The 21,139-nt window shown below is 44.5% G+C and overlaps 2 protein-coding genes across 2 annotated transcripts in view; both read right to left on the reverse strand.

The window, feature by feature from the left end:
- Positions 1-20,777, reverse strand: part of kctd16b (potassium channel tetramerization domain containing 16b) — a 118,943-nt gene extending 98,166 nt beyond the window's left edge. The window contains exon 1 of the mRNA XM_082141376.1: positions 19,347-20,777. Coding sequence (XP_081997502.1) covers positions 19,347-20,163 — 817 coding nt within the window. The 5' untranslated portion in view covers positions 20,164-20,777. The remainder of the gene's footprint in view (positions 1-19,346) is intronic.
- LOC309477881 (uncharacterized protein) lies at positions 4,081-5,535 on the reverse strand. The gene is made up of 2 exons (XM_082141372.1): positions 5,465-5,535; positions 4,081-5,397 (listed from the first exon to the last, which is right to left on the reverse strand). The coding sequence occupies exons 1-2, from the start codon at positions 5,501-5,503 to the stop codon at positions 4,141-4,143; spliced, it is 1,296 nt and encodes a 431-aa protein (XP_081997498.1). The 5' UTR covers positions 5,504-5,535; the 3' UTR covers positions 4,081-4,140.
- Positions 20,778-21,139: the final 362 nt, after the last annotated feature.

The raw sequence follows: 21,139 nt of genomic DNA on the forward strand, positions 1-21,139 counted from the left end.
CCAATACACATTGGCGTGCAATCATTTGTATCAGCTGCGCAGCCTCGCAGCGCGGGTATTTAACGAGCAGCTGATGCGATTGCACTTCAGTTTTTTGCTGAGGAGCCAAGCCTGAAAAAGCTGGACGCCCCTGCGGGTAGCAGCAGATGTGGCGACGGGACGTACGTCTCCGTTCCCTCCCTCAGGGAACGAGGGTTACCATATGTAACCGAGACGTTCCCTATCGTCCGGTCACTACGACGTACGTCGTGGTGAACGACGAATAGGAATCCCTACCAAAGCGCCACAGCTGCTGCACCCCATCCAGCGCCCTGTGTAAGCCTCCACACCTTCTTGCCTGGAAGAACGATAGGAGAAGGCTTACACCGAGAGTATCCGTCACTGTTGTTCCGTTATAACCCATACAGTGAGATTATTGGATAACACTGGGAAAGCGTGCCCGATCTGAGGGAGGGGAACGCTGCGGGAGCCACATTCTTAAGAAGAGTTATGTGGGAATAGACATATGGACTAACCCGAGGGTTGTACTGCATATGAATAATGGGTGACTTAGCCCAAGGGAAAGACACGGGCTTCCGTTTAGGAGCAGCCGTGGAGAATATACACATATGGGATCCCCGTAGGGTCACACATATGGGACCCAGCCTAGACCCGGATCTCAAGGATTCAGCGGAAAAAGGCCTGGCACTGGACGCTCCGCCATGTCCGTGCCGAGGGTGTTGGAGGACTCAACAGGTTCGACTCTGGAGCAATAAGGATGCACAGTAGGATGCAGCAAGCCGACAGAGCCGGTACTCACAGTGCTTCTACCCGTTTAGGGTGAGAACACGGGAGGACACAGGCTCTACACGTAGGCTATAGAATCTAGCGAACGTGTTAGGTGTCGCCCAGCCCGCAGCTCTACAGATATCTGTTAGCGAGGAGCCACGTGCCAGCGCCCAGGAGGATGCAACGCCTCTCGTGGAGTGTGCATGCAACCTGAGCGGGCAGGGCACGCCTTGAGCTTGGTAAGCCAAGGCGATGGCATCCACTATCCAGTGGGCCATCCTCTGCTTGGAGACAGCCTTTCCCTTCTGCTGGCCTCCGTAACAGACAAAGAGCTGGTCTGAGGTCCTGATGCTTTGAGTTCTGTCCACGTACATACGCAGAGCGCGAACGGGACAGAGCAAAGCCAGGGCTGGGTCTGCCTCCTCCAGGGGCAGCGCTTGCAGGTTCACTACCTGATCTCTAAAGGGAGTGGTAGGAACCTTGGGCACATAGCCAGGCCGGGGTCTCAGTACAACATGGTTGTCACCCGGCCCGAACTCTAGGCACGATTCGTCGACCGAAAATGCTTGCAGGTCCCCTACCCTCTTGATCGAAGCCAGTGCAATCAGCAGCAAAGTCTTCAAGGAGAGAAGCTTTAAGTCTGCTGACTGCAAAGGCTCAAAGGGAGCATCCTGAAGTGCTCGGAGCACCAGGGAAAGGTCCCAAGAGGGTATGGAGGGGGGACGAGGAGAATTTAATCGTCTCGCCCCCCTAAGGAACCTGACGACCAGGTCGTGCTTCCCAACTGTTTTGCCATCTATGTGGTCATGATATGCTGAAATAGCAGCAGCATGTACTTTAAGGGTGGAGGGAGACAGCCTTTGCTCCAACCCTTGCTGCAAGAAGGAAAGCACTGACCCTATCGAACATCTTCGGGGGTCCTCTCTACGGGAGGAACACCACTCGACGAACAGGTTCCACTTCAAGGCGTACGCACGTCTCGTAGACGGCGCTCGCGCAGAAGTGATGGTGTTAAGTACCTCTGGGGGTAAGTCACCTAGAACCTCCGCGTCCCGTCTAGGGACCAGACATGGAGTTTCCAGAGGTCTGGACGCGGGTGCCATAGGGTGCCCCGTCTCTGAGTCAGAAGATCCTTCCTCAGAGGAATGGGCCAGGGAGGGACTGTCACGAGGAGCATGAGTTCTGGGAACCAAGTCCGGGTGGGCCAATAGGGAGCCACCAGAAGGACCTGCTCCTCGTCCTCCCTGACTTTGCACAGGGTCTGTGCAAGTAGGCTCACTGGGGGAAATGCATATTTGCAGAGGCCCCGGGGCCAGCTGTGAGCCAGTGCGTCCGTGCCGAGTGTTCCCTCGGTCAGGGAGTAAAACAGCTGGCAGTGGGAGGTCTCTGAGGAGGCAAACAGGTCTACCTGAGCCTCCCCGAACTCTCTCCAGATCAGCTGAACCACCTGGGGGTGGAGTCGCCATTCTCCCGGGAGCACAGCTCGTGATAGCTCGTCGGCCACACGGTTGAGCACACCGGGGACATACATGGCTCGAAGCGACCTCAGACGCTTCTGACTCCAAAGGAGGAGATGGCGGGCGAGTTGCGACATGCGACGGGAGCGTAGACCACCTTGACGGTTGATGTACGCAACGGTCGCAGTGTTGTCCGTACGGACCAGCACGTCTCTGCCCTGTTGTGGCCTTTTTAGGCGGCTCAGAGCGAGACGAACTGCTAGCAACTCGAGGCAGTTGATGTGCCGAGGCAGTTGATGTGCCAGTGCAGTTGGGGGCCCGTCCACACCCCTGACACTGCATGCCCGTTGTACGTGGCACCCCAGCCGGTGGCAGAGGCATCTGTGAATACCACAGCATGCCTGGACACCTGTTCCAAGGGGACTCCTGCCCGAAGGAACGAGGGGTCTGACCACGGGCTGAAGGTCTGGCGGCACGCCGGTGTGGTTGCCACCCGGTGAGTGCCGTGATGCCACGCCCATCTCGGGACTCGGCCGTGAAGCCAGTGCTGAAGCGGTCTCATATGGAGCAGCCCGAGCGGAGTTACCGCTGCTGCCGCTGCCATATGCCCCAGGGGCCTCTGAAAACATTTCAGTGGGACCGCCGTCCTGCCTTTGAACGAGTTCCAGCAGTTCAGCACCGACTGAGCGCGTTGCTCTGTGAGGCGCGCTGTCTGTGCGACCGAATCCAACTCCATACCGAGATAGGAGATCCTCTGCACGGGGGCGAGTTTGCTCTTCTCCCAGTTGACCTGAAGGCCCAGCTGGCTGAGGTGCCTGAGCACGAGGTCCCTGTGTTCGCATAACTGATCTCGAGAGTGTGCCAGTATGACCAGTCGTCGAGATAGTTGAGAATGCGAACGCCCTGTTCTCTCATGGGAACAAGGGCCCCCTCCGTGACTTTCGTGAAGACACGGGGGGACAGGGCCAGCCCGAAGGGCAGGACCTTGTACTGATATGCTCGACCCTCGAATGCAAAGCGCAGAAACGGCCTGTGTCGAGGAAGAATCGAGACATGAAAGTACGCGACCTTCAGGTCGATCGCTGCGAACCAATCTTGGGGACGGATGCATTCGAAAATGCGTTTCTGCGTAAGCATTTTGAACGGTAGCTTGTGAAGGCTCCGATTCAAAACTCGCAGGTCCAAGATCGGTCGTAACCCACCTCCTTTCTTGGGTACAATGAAGTAGGGACTGTAGTGCCCTGACCTCATATCGGCTGGAGGGACCGGCTCTATCGCATCCTTTGCCAGTAGGACTGCGATCTCCGCGCGCAAGACATGGGCATCGGCTGCTCTCACTGTAGTGGAGTGGATGGCCCGAAACTTGGGGGGACGCCGGGCGAACTGAATCGCATAGCCGAGCCTGATGGTCCGAATGAGCCAGCGAGACGGACTGGGGAGCGCTAACCAGGCTCGCAGAGACCGTACAAGCGGGACCAAAGGGACCGTAGGCGTACCCGGAGTGGGGCAGCGAGGTGGAACACAGGGGCTCGACTCGGGAGGCTCTCTCTGGGAGGCAGCCCGTAGCGGAGTCTGAGTGTGCTGTGCAACACTTACCTGATTCCACGAGGCCGGAGGTGCAGGAGGCGGCTTGGTTGCGTCCTCGAACTGCACACTTCTGCCTGCTGGCGATAGAAGAGGCGGATGAGAGTGGTGAGGATTCTCTCCCCCCACTGCTCTCCGGGCCCTCTTCGGACCCAGAGATGTAAGAAACTGCTCTTTTATTGAAAATGTGGGTACCGCTGGTTTTGAGGCCAGCGGCGGAACAAAAACAAAAGGAAAACAAGGATTTTCCACCCGGCCCTCTTCTGGGGGATGGAGCGATGCGGTCATCGTCTCCTGGAGAGCAGTCCCTGCCATCTCTGGGTCGCCCGTCCTAGGGCCGCTTGCTCCTGGCTTTGCCGCCCTTCTTAGCGGGGTCCTGGACGGGCGGGGCGGCCCGCCTGCGACTGGCTCCACGGCGCCGTTTAGATGGAGGCTGCTGCGGCGGCGCGGGAGCAGGGGCAGACGCAGGAGGCCGCCCTCGGCGACGAGCAGACTGAGGAGCCGCAGACGGAGGGGTGGGAGCAGCAGCTGGCCGCCGCGGCAGGATGTGACGGATGGCCTCAGTCTGCTTTTGTACAGCCGAGAACTGCTGGGCGAAGTTCTCGACCGCGTCGCCGAAGAGGCCGGTCTGGGACACGGGGGCGTTAAGGAACCGGAGCTTGTCGGTCTCCCGCATGTCCGCCAGACACAGCCAGAGATGGCGTTCCTGGACCACCATGGTGGACATCGCACGACCCACCGACCGCGCGGTCACCTTCGTCGCACGAAGCGCGAGGTCCGTCGCGATACGAAGTTCCTGAAGAACTTGGGGATCATGACCACCCTCGTGCAGGTTCTTCAGTGCCTTGGCCTGATGAACCTGCAGCAACGCCATGGCGTGCATGGCAGAGGCAGCTTCCCCACAGGCCTTGTAAGCCTTGCCGGTTAGATCCGACGAGTACTTACAGGCCCGTGAAGGGAGACACGGTTCTCCGCGCCAAGTGGAGTTAGGGCACAGTTGCATAGCAACGGCCCGTTCCACTGGCGGGATGCGCGTGTATCCCTTAGCTGCCCCGCCATCAAGGGTGGTGAGGGAGGAGGAGCCACCGGAACGGTTTCTGGCAGTGAAAGGTGCCGTCCACGTCCCCGTAAGCTCCTCATGCACTTCCGGGAAGAAAGGCACTGGGGTGGGTTGCTGAGAACCAGCGCGCGCCACCCCGAGATACCAATCGTCCAACCTCGAGGGTTCGGGACACGGTGGAGGATTCCACACGAGCCCGACCCCGTTGGCGGCCCGGGAAAGCATGGCCATCATCTCCGGGTCCGTCTCAGGCATCGTTGACACACCCGAAGGAGGTAACGGCGCTGAGTCGTCATCCGCAGAGACATCTGACCCACCCTCCGATGCCGCGATCGACATCTGATCCTCACAGGGAGCCCCAAAGGAGACAACCGGTACACACCGCGAGGATGGTCCAGCTTTCTCCAATGGGGGCTCAACTGGCTGCGGAGCATGAGAGGGGTGAGGGCTCCTAGGGGGTTGGTTCCCCGAAGGAGACGCGCTCACCGTGATCCTCAGGTCACCCACGTCACTGCCCGAAGCAACCCTCTGAGGAGGATTGGATCGAGGCAGCGGCACGGGGACTCCGCCCCTTTGCAGGAACGTGAGTCTCGACCGCAGCTCCGCGATGGTCATCTTCCCACAATGGGTACATGACTCATCCACAAACGCTGCCTCAGCGTGTTTAATGCCCAGACACACGAGGCAGCGTTTGTGACCATCCTGTGAGCCCAGGTAACGACCGCATCCAGAAACACACAGATAGAAAGTCATTTTTTCTCACTTGAAAAAGACGCTCTCTATCTGTGTAAGCTCTTTTAGGGACTGCTCTCACTGGTGCTGAAACACACAGGGGGAACAGACACTGCGAACACAAACGGGAATGTGCACCCGTCTGTGCGCTCTCTCTCTTCTCGCTGTCTTACCAGCTGTAATAACAGCCTTTGAGCGCTCGCGGCGCACCTTACCAGCTGTAAAAACAGCCTTTTTTGTTTGCTCAGTTTACCGTGACAAACCACAGAAAGACAAACACACAAAGAAGAAAAAGAAGACTGTCCCCGCTGCCGTGTTGTGACACCCGCACCGAAAGAGAAATCCAAAAGGCTCGTTTCCTTCCACTCTCAGAAGACGCATCGAAGTGCTTGGCTCCGAAGCAAAAAGCTGAAGTGCAATCGCATCAGCTGCTCGTTAAATACCCCCGCTGCGAGGCTGCGCAGCTGATACAAATGATTGCACGCCAATGTGTATTGGCTTGTTTTAGTTTCACTCGAAGTAGATTGGCCTCTCTAGCGAGATTCCTATTCGTCGTTCACCACGACGTACGTCGTAGTGACCGGACGATAGGGAACATGGTTTTAGTGTGGAACAAAATGCTTAGTAACCTTGTAAATTTTGTATCAGTTTTACAACTTTGTTGCCATGGCAATGCAACAACCCTCATGTAACAATTATTTAAACCACTAAGCTTAAACCACTTAAACCACATAGCTTAAACAATACATAAAGAAGAATAAATGTAATGTATAACATTTCTGCTTTTAAGTCCTTAAAAAATTGGCCCCAATGGAACCTTTTCACATTTTTATAAATACATTTATGGAACCATACGAATGAGTCATTAATACTAGTATTAATACAGGAAAGTTTGGACGGTGTTGTGGGCCAAACAGTGCGAACAAGCGTTTCAGACCTTAGGGCAGAAACTAACTACCGCGCCGGTTCTGGCATATGCAGACTTTAAGTTACCGTTTATTTTGGAGATTGATGCCAGCTATGCAGGCCTAGGTGCAGATAATAACCCGCTAAGTAACCTGGCTACTGCAAAATTGGGAGCCACTGAACAGCGGTGGGCGGCCGAGCAAGCGGCCTTTGACTCTGAGGTGCAGTACCGGTCAGGTAGGTCTTACCAGAATGCAGATGTCCTCTCAAATAACGTGAAATTTAGAGGTGGATAAACGCAATGTAGAGGTGGATAAACGCACTTTGGAGGTGAGCAAACGCTATTTCCAAATTTTGGGAGGTGCGTAAACGGCGTTTACGTGCGTTTAGCCTCCACTACATCCCTGGTTATGTTGGTTTAACATTTGGGTCAATAAACTATATTTTCTTAACTTAAACGTAGGGGTGTGCGATATGACGATTTTTGATCGTGGACGATTAAAATGTCTCCACGATCTGATTTTGAAGAAATATCGTAGAATCGTGCATTATATCTGTTCTGGCGCCTCTGTCCCAACATACTGAACAACGCGACGTATATTCACATAAAATGTTAACGCAGCGGAACGGGACACTGCAGTTCACAAAAGTTCACAATTTGCATGTGCTTTAATGCCTTGTCGGTTAAACATTTAATTCGCGTGCTGATGCGCTGTTCTAACGTGTGCGTTTCTCAGCGCGTACATGTGAAGCTCACACGCACTAAAAGCCTGTCTACCAGCGCCTGGATACTGGACTAAGTTATCTTTCGAGTCTTATTGTGCTTATACTGTTAAACACACACAAGGTTTACATAAACAAAGTCGGTGATGTCTAAAGTGAAAGCAAACAAGAGAAAATTTAGAGAAAATCTGCTTGTCAAATGCGTATATATTAGACGCGTCGCGTGCAGCTCTTAAAGAGACAGTAGCAATAGTAAACACGCTGCCGCTTGTCCTTAGAGGGATAGTTCACCCCAAAATAAAAATTCTCTCATCATTTACGCACTCTAATGTTGTTCCAAACCTGTTTTAATTTCCTTCTAATAGTTTCTAATATTTTTCTAATATTAATATTTTGAAGAATGTGGCTATCAAAACAGTATAGCTGGTCCCCATTGACTTCCATAGGAGAAAAATATACTATGGTTGTCAACTGTTTGGTTACCCACATTCTTCCAAATAACTTTTATTTTCAACAGAAGAAAGAAACTTATTCGAGTTTAAAACAACTTGAGAGAGTAAATTATGATAATTTGAATTTATGATAATTTGAATAAAACAACAAAATGCAAAGAGAAAATCACTCACTGCTCTTGACTGATAACTTTAATAGTAGCTTTAATAAGTATCAATGTATAATTTATACAGTGAAGTCTGTTTTGTTTTATTTTCATATTTGTTCATTTAATTACTTTCTTCAATGCTACTGTTAATACTGTAGCTGAAAACGTAAAGCACTGTTTAGCCTATTTAATTTGTATATTAAGTTGTGTATGTGTAATGTGTATCTTTGATCTTAATATTTAATAACAAAGAAAATAATGACAAATATATTTATCTTCGCCCCTGTCTGCCATTTTTTTATTTTGTTATTTTGTTACCTAAGGCTTTGTTTTTAAAATATGGACATTAGATTGGCTGTAATGCTCAGTCACAAAATAGTAACATAAACCAACATAAAAAGAATCGTGATAAAATCGTTAATCGTGATTTTCCTGAAAAAAATCGTGTTATGATATTTTTGCCATATCGCCCACCCCTACTTAAACGTCTTGTTTTATTTGTTTAATAGTGATACGGGGGCCAGGAGGTGTTGCAGCAGGCTTTGTGGGGCACTGCTAGGCTTTATACAGCGCTTTTAGGATAGATGGATCGCTAACTACCTGTATGAGTCATATGCTGACTGCATTGGAAACGTGTCCAGACAGAATGGATCGTTTCCCTTTGTGTGCTGTTCACTTCAATCAATATTTTGCTTCTTACTGAAACGACACATTTATTGTGGATTCGTATGTCCAGCTATATGACCATTTCATTTTAACAAAGAGGTTCTTAAGGACGGTCGTGCGTTTGCAGCCCGAAGTGACACATTTAAATTTAGTATTTTCAGGTATGTATTGACCATGGGACTTGCGTGGGGTACAGTGGCGAATAGCTACGTGTTTGTCACCATTATTGTGGATTCTTCTTAGCCTGGTTAAAACCAGACCATTCTCAGTAGAAACTGAGTTATGGTCTGGCAAAGCTTCATTAATAACTCATTTCCAAAGGGGCGTAACCAACGGACGTCGCTCAAATGCCTCTGGGCGCAATTGGATAGACCTAAAACCAATCAGAGCGATCGTAATTGTGTAAAGCCTGCCCCAACGTTTCTGATTGGTGCCGCGATTTCGACGGATTAGAAATGGGCTTGAATGAGCTCTTTGCCAAACTACTTGCAGAGCAAATTAAAATTTGCCGGAAGTTGTCTGGGTTTTCCCAGGCTAGATTCTTCTGTGAATGTGTTTGCCATTTTCTTTTTCTTTTCTTTTAAATCTTTTGTTTTTGAGCGTTTGTTTTCTTATGTGTTTTGATGAATGTTTCTTGTATAACGGAAGTCGGTGACTACACTTTGCGTTTATGTGCTGGTGACTGGTAGTGGGCGCCCGCTAGTGAGCTGCCGCCATCGGTGATGACCTAATTCCTTCTGGCAGCATGTGATAAACATTCATTGACTGATTATTTTTATTTGGAAAGTGTATGTGTTTGTTTGTGTCTTACATTGTTTTCTTTTCCCTTCAGAATTGGGGTGCCAGTATTAGCCAGAGTCCTCTGTGTGTGGTGGTGGTCCGGCTGTCGGTCTGCAGTGTCACAACGGGTGGTGTGGTGCTGTGTGTGAGGTAGCACGTTTGGTTGCCGTGTTTACTGGATAGGCTAGACCAGGGATTCCCAAAGTGTGGTACGCGAGCTACCACCAGGGGGTGCGCGAGAGGAAAAATGTAATGGCGGTCTGTTTTTTTAAGTGAGATTTTTCCATACAATAAAAAAACATGAACAGTAAAAATTTCCTTTGTAAATTCCCTTTCCTTTTATTTTAAATAAAAAAACTATAATTTATTTGTTTTTGAGAAAACAAATACATATGAAATGCACAACGACACACCTAAAGTCGCTCACGCACATACAAGCAAACTCTACACACACGAGACGCACGGAACTCTCCGCGCACATACTCATATGAGACGCGCGCGCGCACACACACAAACTCTCCACGCACATACTTATATGAAACGCGAGCACACACACACACAAACTCGCACACATACACATACTCAATGTGACCCGAGCACACAAACTCTCCGCGCACATACTCATATGAGACGCGAGCACACACACACACAATACCATAAAGATGTGGAAAAGTCGATCAAAAGTGTGGGTACATTTCTCCAGGCTCGATGCCAACAGCGCGCGATGCAGTATTTGCGGTAAAATAATTGCTGCAAAGACCGGTACCACGACAAATATGATGAAGCCCTTGACAGTGCACGGAGTAAACATAATAGCAGAAAGTTGCTCCGTCTTCGACTGGTAAATGAAGATATACATTGTTGATCAGTCTGATAGTGTTTATATTGCAATGACCAACTGAATGTACACTGCCGTTCAAAAATGTGTTGGTTAGTCAGAATTTTTTTTCAGTAAGGATGCATTAAAGTGATCAAAAGTAAAACATGTCACATGAGTAATGTTACAAAATATTTCGTTTTTAAATAAATGCTGTTCTTTTGAAAATTGTATACATCAAAGAATCATGAAAAAAATTATAGTTTCCAAAATATTAAGCAGCAAACTGTTTTCATATTTCTGAAGGGTCATGTGACACTGAAGTAATGATTTAGAAAATTCATCTTTGACATCACATGAATAAATTACATTTTGAAACATATTCAAATAAGATTTTAAATTGTAATACTATTTCACAATATTACAAGTTTTACTGTATTTTTGATCAAACAAATTCAGCTTTGGTGAGCTCTTATATATATATATTGTTCCTTTGTGCTTCTTTTGTTCCTTTGTGCACTGGCTAAGGAGCATGAGTCAAACTGAAAAAAATAAACCCAAAATTTTTCTGATGTAATGTGTTATGTTAAAATGGATTTCATAAAATCGGTATCGAAAAAAGTATAGTTAGGAACCGGCATCGAAACTGAGGTATCGAAAATTGGCACCGGATCGAAAGATTTTGAACAATACCCAGCCCTTATTATTTGCGCATGATTAAACATGAGTCTTTATATGGCGATAAAACAAACGTTATTTTTTTGAAGTGGGGATTGGGGGTGCGCCAACCCGGTTGGGACATAGAAGGGGGTGCGCAGGAAAAAAAGTTTGGGAACCGCTGGGCTAGACGAATCCCCCAGTTCTGAAGTGGTATTGTCTGTGTGTGTGTCAAATGTTATATGATTGACGTATTTATTTGACTGTTTGTATATTAAAAAGACCAACCCTGTAATTTATTCAACTGTCTTTTTGAATAAATTGTCTTAAAACATTCCATCATTGTCTGATACCTGGTACAGCCACAACGTATCTGTGTGTCTAGTGCACTAATCATTAACACACTTGAAGTAGCCCTAAATTAGTCTGGCTGCAAGTATACTTACTGTAGCATTTTTATTAAATTTTTTCACCAGGGTAGGCTTGCGTCAAAATAATTTTTTGTGGCAATCATGTCAGTAATGTAAGACACCTTTACTGCAATGATTTGTCAGTAAATGTTTCCCAATGTTGTGTTGATGCTAATGTCAGGCTAGGGTGATGAGGCTTGTCTTTAGTGGGTGGTAAAAGGTGAAATTGTCACTGCCAGTAGCGGCTCCTGTCTGTAAATTTAGGTAGGGCAGATTCTGGGTCTTAGCGCTAGTTTATGAAGAACATTTTGTAAGCTTTATATTCTAATCGCTGAACACATCAGTCACATTTTTGGCAGAATTCTAATTTCCTTGCGTTATTCAGTCTGAGGGTGGCGCTCTGATGATGATTGACAGGCTTTAGTACACACGACAAACGCATAGAATACCATCTTAGAATTGCCTAATGTAGTATTTATTGCCTCCGAATATTGTTTTAGAATTTTGCAAGATGTGTTGGAATTGCAGTGAGGAAAACAAAGTCATGTCTATTCTCAGAACAAACATAAAACAAACACAAAAGAACTACTGTATATAAAGGTTATTCACATGAGCACGTTTAAACTAAAGGATTTATACCTTCATTATTTGATATGCTACTCCACATAGGAAGAACAGACATGCCAACTGGTAACTGACCTGATGCAGACACATGGTTGAGGCAGAATGATATCGTCTTGATCTGGAGCAAGGTTTACGTGAAAATAAGCGGGGCAGCCTGAAATCTGCCCCAATGGGCCCTATTTTACCAATCTAAGCACATGGTCTAAAGCGCATGGCGCAAGTGCACTTATGTCCAAATCCACTTTTGCTAGTTAAACGATGGGAAAAATGGTCGGCACGCATGGTCTAAAAGGGTTGTTCCTATTCTCTTAATGAGTAATGGGTGCGTTTTGGGCGTAACGTGAAATAAACCAACCAGAGTCTCATTTCCCATTCCCTTTAAAAGCCAGTTGCTCTCGTGCCATGGCGGATTCGCGATTTACATGATGGAATTTGCTAGCGGAAAGACTGACTGCTTCTCTAGCAAGGAAACAGATCTACTAGTGCGCGAGGTTAAAGCACATAAGCAGATCATCTACGGGACAAGCTGGATTCCACCATATCTTTATGTACTCAATATTAATATTTTACATTGTAATCCTTTTATTTTTAATATTTGGCATGTTTGTGTGCTGCTGCACGTCCCTGTGTGTGTAATAAGCAGAGTGTACGGGCGTTGTGAACGCGCCTATAGCCGCACATTACTAACACACTCTTTAAAATGACACAAAAAAAAAATTTGCGCTATTGACTTTAGACCAGGTTTCAGTTGGTCAATGGCTCAGTCTATTTCAGTTGCCTCAAAATAGCAACGCATCAACAATGCTCCTGAACACACTTCGTTTTCAGACCAGCAGCCCATGGGTGCACAAATGGGTGCAAATGCATTTGCAATTTCAACAACATGGTGCAGGATGTGAAAATAACTGCATCGGGCTGAAACTAGCAAAACACACTTGCGTCACGCTTGGCGCTTCATTGCGCCGGGTGTATGATAGGGCCCAATGGCTCTCAATTAGAGTGCGCTGTAGTTCTATATTTCACCAGACATTTACATTGTAAATTTGTGGGGCACTGTAGTTAGGGAGGGCACATAGACCGGCTGCCCCGCTTAGTATGTGCTTCGTTTTAATATATCCTGCTCATTTTACAACTTAAAATAGTCTAGAAAATCGGACAAATTTTTTGCTGCAGAATGCTGAACACATTTACAACATATGATTAATTCAGTGAATATAGAGGTCTATGTTTGGATGCATATTTTGACGAACATTACTGACGAGCCGCGGCTGGTCACTGTGAATGCCAATGACGTGGTTTTCAGCACAGTGGGCAGACTGCAGAAAGTCCTCTACCTGTCACATCCAATGATTGATCATCAATCACTCTAACCATGCAACAAATTGGTAAATAAATTTGCCTTCAAGGGATTGCACTCTGGGTAGACTTTGAGTCAGAGCAGCGAAGCCTATAAAAAGCAACTGGTGCGCTCTGCCAGAGGCAAAGCCAATTCAACAGGCTTGCTGGGTTGTGTAGGAGGCTGGATATCAACTCTGAAAACACTCGCTGAAACTTTCTCAACTCCTTTCTGTTGCATGCCATTTTCACAAACTTTGGTAGGTGATTGATTAATGTAAGGGAATGATATTAATAATGTGACTCTAGAACCATTATTAGAAATATTGCATTAGTTTGAGGATTGTTTCTTTTATAATATTTTAGCATACAATTGATGCTGGATTTGAAAAGATAACATGTGTGGCACATGTAAATGTAATAACAAAATTGCAACAACAAAATAAAAAGGACTATTTCTTGGTTATAGGATGGGGGAAAAAAAAATGTAATCACTACCCCAAAAATGCATAAGGTGGTCAAATTGACCCGTAGTCATTTACTAGGGAATTTTGACTCACAGTATTTTTGTCAATAATAATAATAATAATAATGTGTATTTTCTTTAAAACTTTATGATTTACTTAAAAATCTGTTGTGACTTTTTCTCTGAGCCAAGAATTTGCCTCAGACACCAACCCTGTGTTTGAATATGCATATCTTCCTACTATATAGTAGGTGAGAAGCAGTATGTGAAATGAGTAGTATGTCTGAATTCACAGTATTCATAAAACTCTAGACAAAAAAAAAGAACAAAAAAAAGAAAAGCATCCTGATAACCTACTTGTCACACCGTGGTTTCCTCAGGAACAGACTGAAGACTCAGATTATCAATACAAACTCAAACTTTAATAATAGTATTCCGGAACAAGCTGACAGGCAGAGGAGACACACATAAACACAACAGAGATCGGACAAAGACTGAAAGAAAGGGTGCATAAGTAGCAAACAGAAACGAGATAATTAATCATACACAACTGGGACAAATTAACTCGTAATGATAGTAACCATAGAAACGAAGGAGTGAACAAAGAAAGAACAAAGGAAAACAGGAACCAATCAAAACACAAACTTAAAGTCCAAACATGCACTGACACATGACACTACTACTTCTGCCATGATTCTGAAGTTAACATCCAATGGACACTTTACTATCCATACCAGAGGTCACCAACCCGCAGATCGCGATTGACTGGTATATCTTTATCACTGTCCCGGTAACTCCCAAAAATAACAGCTCAATATGGTCGCATATGCTCCCAAAATTTAATCTGTGTGACCTCAAAATGTATTTGGGAGCATTTGTGAGAGTACAAATAATTGTTGTGGTGCGACCTTTTTTATAGTGATGCACCGGTCGACCGGCCATAAATAGCCGGTTTGTGCTCCAAACACACAATCGGCAACTGGGCGGTTTTTTGTTTAATTTTGGCTGATCTCTATTCCAGACTTGCACACAAACTGCGTTGCAATCATTTCCCGAAATGTCATTTGTGTGAAACTATTATGAAGTCTGTTTACAGGATGTTAACACAGGCCAGAGACTGGACACGCTGAAGACGGACGCAATGAGGAGAGTGCAGAGAAAATACCAGACACAGCAAGATCACTGTTCATGATGCTCGAAATATAGAAAGAAAATTATAAATATTAAATTGGGATGGGGATTTATATGAATGTACCCAAATAAACGCTTCTTTTCCATAAGCATCACCTACTCCATCTTGTTTTTGTTTTATTGGGGTTTGTCTTATGTAACAATTTCACAAAGCTAAAGTCAGACCATTCTGTATTTGCTCTAAGGCTGAATCCCAATTCTCTGTCTTACCCCTTCCCCTTCCCCTCCCCCTCCCCCTACCCCTTTGTCTTACCCCTAGCCCTTGTCCCTCGAAACCGAGTGGTAAGCGCTAGGGGTGAAAGCATACCCCTATGAAATGAGACGCCACTTGGTTACGGCATCATACGTATATTATTTATGCAGCATATTTTGATCTTAGAAACTTCAGCTCGTTTTCATCCCGAAAGTGGATCAGCTGCCGGGTTTCCTCCTGCGTCCCTGTGTGATACAGGACAGTATATGTAAAGCACGTATCGCATGTTGCCTGGATTTCGGGATCACCCATTTTTGCCGTTGCTATTCATTATTTGCATGTTTACATGCACAAGGTGTTGTTTCAATCGGACTGAATTCATTCAAATCGGTGAATCTGAATGTAGTGTTTAACGTAACTTACATGAACGCTAAACAAGTGATCGGTTTATGTGCGTTTTAGTATTGCTTAAATTCCTGTGTTTTCGTATCAGTCGGGATCCGTTTGAAGCTGAATGCATGACCTGCAAAGCTGGCACATACGTGTCAGTGTCAAATAATGTACACATAATGAATGGCGACTGTAGAAAGCAAAAGCCGAATCCCGGACATTTTGGGCGATCTCGAAATCCTGTCCGGACATGTCCGGGAAAAAGGAAATTCACTGCTTGTGGAGTTTAGTTAAAACTGTAGACATGCATGGAGTCCATTCAAGGCTAGTCAGAGAAATGCGGGACTGATTGTGCCAACCAGCAATGTATCGTTAGCATAGCCTAGCGTAGCAGACTAGCGATTTTTAAAAACGTTTAAAAACGTTTCAATTAACAACATGGTTGCAAATATATATGTACATGACTGTGTAGAGCACAAAACAAGACTGTCATAATTTTTCAATCAATCATTTAAGCCGAAAATATTTACATTTATGGGACTCTCTTGATGGTATGCCCGCCATTGTTGCCGGTTGCGCAGTGCATTCTGGGTACCCCTTGTTTTCAAATAAGCTCGTGAAAATTCTTGGTTTTAAGGGGTATCTACCCCTTCCCCTTAGCCCTACCCCTAGATCAAAATGAGAATTGGGGTAGCCCTTACTCTCACGTGAACGTGCAAATCTAAGGGGAAGGGGTAAGACAGAGAATTGGGATTCAGCCCAAGTCTTGAAATTATGTAATTTAAATAAAATAAAAACTGTTCATGCTACATGTGGAGCATCTTTGTTTGTGATTAAAATGAAGTGGTTGACTCTAATTTCAAATGGCTACAGTTTTTTTTAAGGCCTGTTTGTACTGTTATAGAGAAAATTAACAACAAATACATTTGCTTAAACAAAGAAGAAAGTTCTTAATCAAATGTAGAACCTACTCAGACAGTATATGCGATTTCAGATGCAATAGATGAGTAGAGAAAGGCTCCAAACGACAGCTGAAGGCCCAAACAAAGGAATAGGTGCAATCTCTGCTCAAAAGTTATGCTTAGAAAGGTGCAAATCTTTTTTTAAATGTTCTGTCTCTGTCTGAAAAGATCCGTTTCACATGTTCTGTGAGAAAATTAGGGAAGGAAGGTTCAGACTTGAATATACTCCACAGTAGATTAGTTAAGAGTTTAAGAAAAAGTGAAAAACTGCATTATAAAAAGGTTAGCTGTCTATTATGGGTTCGAGATGATAAACTGTCCGCGTAGCGCAGTTTAGTTCCATTTTCGTTTCGTTTGCCGTTTGATGTTTCTCAAATGCAACAGAAATATTTTATGAAACTCTTATCAGTTGGGCAACGTAGAAAAGAGGTCGAAAAATGCAACAATAGTTTTAAACAATAGTTGAGTTAAAACAGCCCAGTATGTAAACATTAAACATTTAATCCAACGCAGCTTGGTCAAAACCACTCAGCGCTAGTTTCATCACTTTTTTATGGGCGCTGGGTTGGCAAAATAATTCAACATTTTTAGAGTGTGTTCTTTTCAAACTAGAGTGTTTTGTTGGGGTGTTTTCTCACACACCAAAATCTGGTCAGCAAGAACTGAAAAAGTTGTAATGCTGCTTAAGAGGAGGAATTAAAATCCTGTTGATTTGCTATAATACACAGTTTGTTTAACTGTAGAATCTGTATAACTGCTGCCATCATTTTCTGGACATGTACAGATTGTTTTTACTTTTCCATTTTTAGATGTTCTTTCTTATCAGTAAATTCACCTTTTGATTATTACGATTGCCTGTGATGTTACTGTAGTCATTCTGCGTGTGTTAAAGTCCCCCTGTGGTGAAAATCAAGTTTTCAATGTTGTTTATACGTCTATGTGGTTTGTTTTAATATGCTTTAAGACAAACCATGTGCAAATTCAAAGTCAACACCATTGCTGAGTATTTTCTTCTTAAAACTGCAGTGAACCAAAGACAAAAACACAGTTTAAAACCACTGGTGTTTCTTACGTCACAAACTATCTTGTAACCAATCAGGTCAATGTGTGATCATCAACGAGTGTATCTCTGAGCTGCTGTGAGTGAGTGGAGGCGGGGCTAATTTGCATATTCATAGAATCACATATATACTAAATGAGGCAAGGGTGTAGAATTCAAGCTATTTTAAGGCATGAAGACATTTTTTTCAAGGAAAACACATTTAAATATGTAATTTTGGTTTTAATAGATACAATTATTGACTACAGGGAGATTTTAAAGTGAGTTTAATTTAAAACCCATTTTAAGTAAGTTTTAACCCAGCAATATATACATTTTTAAACAATAGTTGATTTAAAAAGCAGCCCAGCATATGTTGGGTCAAACATTTAACTCAACTCAGCATTGGGTTCATCTCTTTTTGACCCAGTGCTGGGTTGCCAACTGACCCAAAATGGGTTGATTTGAACCTTTTTAGAGTGTAAGCATACTATCCAGTAGCTTGCATAACATGGTATATAGCATGCATTTGTTAAAAGAAAAAAATATAGTAGTAATCTGGTTGTATTAATGACATGTCCACCAAGACAAAATTTCATGTTACATTTCTGTGTAAAGGCTGTAAGTTAAAAATGTCCATTTAAAAGACTTTTTTTGCGAGAATCAGTAAAGCTCTATAATAAAGGCAGCAACAATCTCTTTAATGGGCTCGGTATAAAGTCCATTATGTGCTTCCTCCATTTTGCCTTGTGGCAGGGCCACTGCTGGCTCGACAGCACATTAGCCACTACCAGCCTGAAGTGGGTGGTGTTTTGTTACATCATAAAATGTTATGAGAGCTATTACAGAGAGCCATCATCCTCTGCCACTCCATTGAGATGCTTCAGAGATACACATTTGGGGTGGGGGAAGGGCTCTCTTTAGAGACATTACTTTGCAGGTAAGGGCCTTACATAAAGGCTTTCAGTGTCTGGATACATCAGAACAGGTACAAAGTCGGGAAATATAAACACAATTGTTTGTTGTGTCTTGATAAAAACGGCTGTATCAAGTGAGCAACAATTAGATAAAAAAAATAATAATAATACTATAGTAATCTAACTGCCAAGCTTTTTTTTGTTTCCCTATTCATTAGATACTTATTCCTAAATCAATCTATTCAACTGGTCACTATGCTATCAATTCTATGGGAATCTGATTATGTGATTCGGGTAACTTTAATTAATACTATTAAAAGTTTAAACTTAACAGTACGAATCTAAAAGAATCTAAAAACTAAAAACTGTTGGAATAGAAAAGTACTATTATAGGTAACACTTTAAAATAAGGTTTCATGAATTAATATTAGTTAACTACTGAAGTTAACATGAATTAAGAACTAACAATACTTCTACAGCGCTTATTAATCTTAGTTAATGTTCATTTCGACATTTATTAATACATTATTAAAATCAAAGGTTGTATTTGTTAACAGTAGTTAACGCACTGTGAACTAACATGAATAATGAACAGCTGTATTTTTATTAACTAACATTAATAAAGACAAATAAATACTGCAACAAATGTATTGCTCAATGTTAGTTCATGTTAGTTAATACATTAACCAATATTAACAAATGAGACCTTATTGTAAAGTGTTACTCTGCCTATTATCTAATGAATAGTTACTGGTAAAACTGAAGCAAGTCCTACATGTGAATAGCAAAAATGTGCTAGCCTATACTAACTAAAGGAGATGGATGTCAAGTATTGAAATAAGTACTAGTATCTATCTCATGAACAAGTATTAGTGAACTAGTATTAATATATACATGCTCCCTATTAGACCTCGGGTGAAGAAGGCAGAAAAAAAGTATAAACCGAGTGCGCCGTCTAGTGGTAATTCAAGGAAAACCTCAGCAAGTAACCTCACAAGATAATGTTCAGCAGAAGTGGCAGAGCATGCGAAATACAAATGTTGACAAAACTTTAGAAAGGAAACTTACGGTAAAAGACGTACTCAGTGTAACTCGACCATATCTTGTCGTCAGTGTGCTGGTTGACGACCGAGGCCGTCACTGACGAGTTGCACGCGACCATCTGGAAACCACACTCCGAAAGCATGTCGAAAGAGCGCTCCAGGTGCTTGAACTTGAGGTAAAAGCGGGACGTGTACCTGTCAGGGGTCCTATCCGGGTCCCTACTCTCGTTCAAGGTCTCGCCAAAAACTTCTTTGGCCAGCGCAATCCTCCCACATATCATAATCCGTGGCACCCTCCGAAATTTGGCATCGGTTTGACTCTCCCTACCCATCGTACAAGATCCGCGATATCCGACGGTTATGAACCCGCTTTTTCGGTCGGCGGGAACGAGTGAGGGTGGAGGGCACATTCTCTGGTCGCTTCCTTGAGACCCATCCTCGTAATCACTGTGGATGTATTCGTCGGGACTGGGCTTCAAGTCGTCCGGGGTTAAGAGTTTCACCAAATCAGGCAATTGAAAGTACTCCGCTTCTTTCCTCAGCCTCCCCTTCTCAGGGAAGTGGTCAGGGAGGACAACTTGCTTGTCTCTGAGGTAGTCTAACACATATCTGAACAAAAACCCATCCCGGTCGATGAAATAACGACCTTTGGGGTCCCTGGCGAGATCATTCGATGCGTTATTTTTAGGAGAGAATATTTTCCCCAAAAGGGAGCCAGGATTGCTTATTAACGTGACGTGTCGGGTATAATACACTTGGCCCCCGACGTTTAGTTCGATAACATCTGGAAAACTGTTGTCTTTAGCTTTAGAGTTTCCACTTAACGCCATTGTTTCAGTCATGGGTGACAAAATATCCGAGGATGGAAAAGGCGGAAAAGTTCGCTCTACAGCTTAGGAAACGGTTAAGTAAATACAGACGATGGACCATGCACATTAAATGGCAAAACAATAGCATTTCAAGTAATTGGAGAAGGTACCTTACATTTAAAAAATCCACGTCTTCTGCACAGATGGGGGGAAAAATAAAAAAAAGGAGCGAAAGTACGGTGAAATATCCGAGGAGGAACTATAGCACGCGCACACCAGAGAGTATGGGTTGCTCAGCAGCGAATGGACTGGGGCGCTTGTTTCTTCGCCTGAAAAAGCGTATGCAAACGGAAGCTGCTGTTTAAATTCTGCAAAAACATTATAGAATAAAAGTATTTTTTTTCTGTTTGGCCGTTCCAAAGTTCCATACAAGTTCTGTGGCGGTTTGAATCCAACTTTTGACGACCAAATCGAACCAGAATCTATAGTTTTAAAAGAAAACAATCGAAAACATTTCAAAGCAAATGTTTCTACAATGGGGTTGATCGGTAATCCCAGCTGTTAAGAAGAAAATCCAGTGTGTGATCCTCTGCAATAATCCAGGGTTTTGCACGTTGGAAGGGTTTAGGAATGAAGATGATGCAGCATCACTCTCTGTGCGCGCGATCAGGGCTGTGGCGCCAGAAAATAACGCTTCAGATGTTGTTGCCTCAGCGGGCGGGAAAAAAAACCCCCATAATGGGTTATAAAAAATTACATCATCTTAAAGGAGTATGCACGCGATGCTGTGGCGTTGCTGGTTTTCGCGTCAGTGTAGGCTATATATCATTGTCATCCAGCTGTGTTCTATACTTGATTTGGTTACAGGAAGGAACCCGATTGCCTGGAACATTTTGTGCTCTTGTGCTTTAATTCAAACATTTGCCAATGACACTGTATTTTTTAGAAGTATTCTCAGGTTGTGTGACGCTGTGAAGCCACAGTCAATTTCAGAACCTTGGACAGCGAG

Source organism: Leuciscus leuciscus (genome assembly GCF_965113295.1).
Source record: "Leuciscus leuciscus genome assembly, chromosome: 16".
Classification (NCBI taxonomy): domain Eukaryota; kingdom Metazoa; phylum Chordata; class Actinopteri; order Cypriniformes; family Leuciscidae; genus Leuciscus; species Leuciscus leuciscus.

Excerpts from the sequence above, each read along its gene's own strand:
- LOC309477881 (XM_082141372.1), bottom strand. The coding sequence starts at position 5,503 with ATGTACCCATTGTGGGAAGATGACCATCGCGGAGCTGCG. Across the intron at positions 5,398-5,464 it reads ATGACCATCGCGGAGCTGCG|AGGGTTGCTTCGGGCAGTGA; the intron begins GTCGAGACTCAC and ends AATCCTCCTCAG.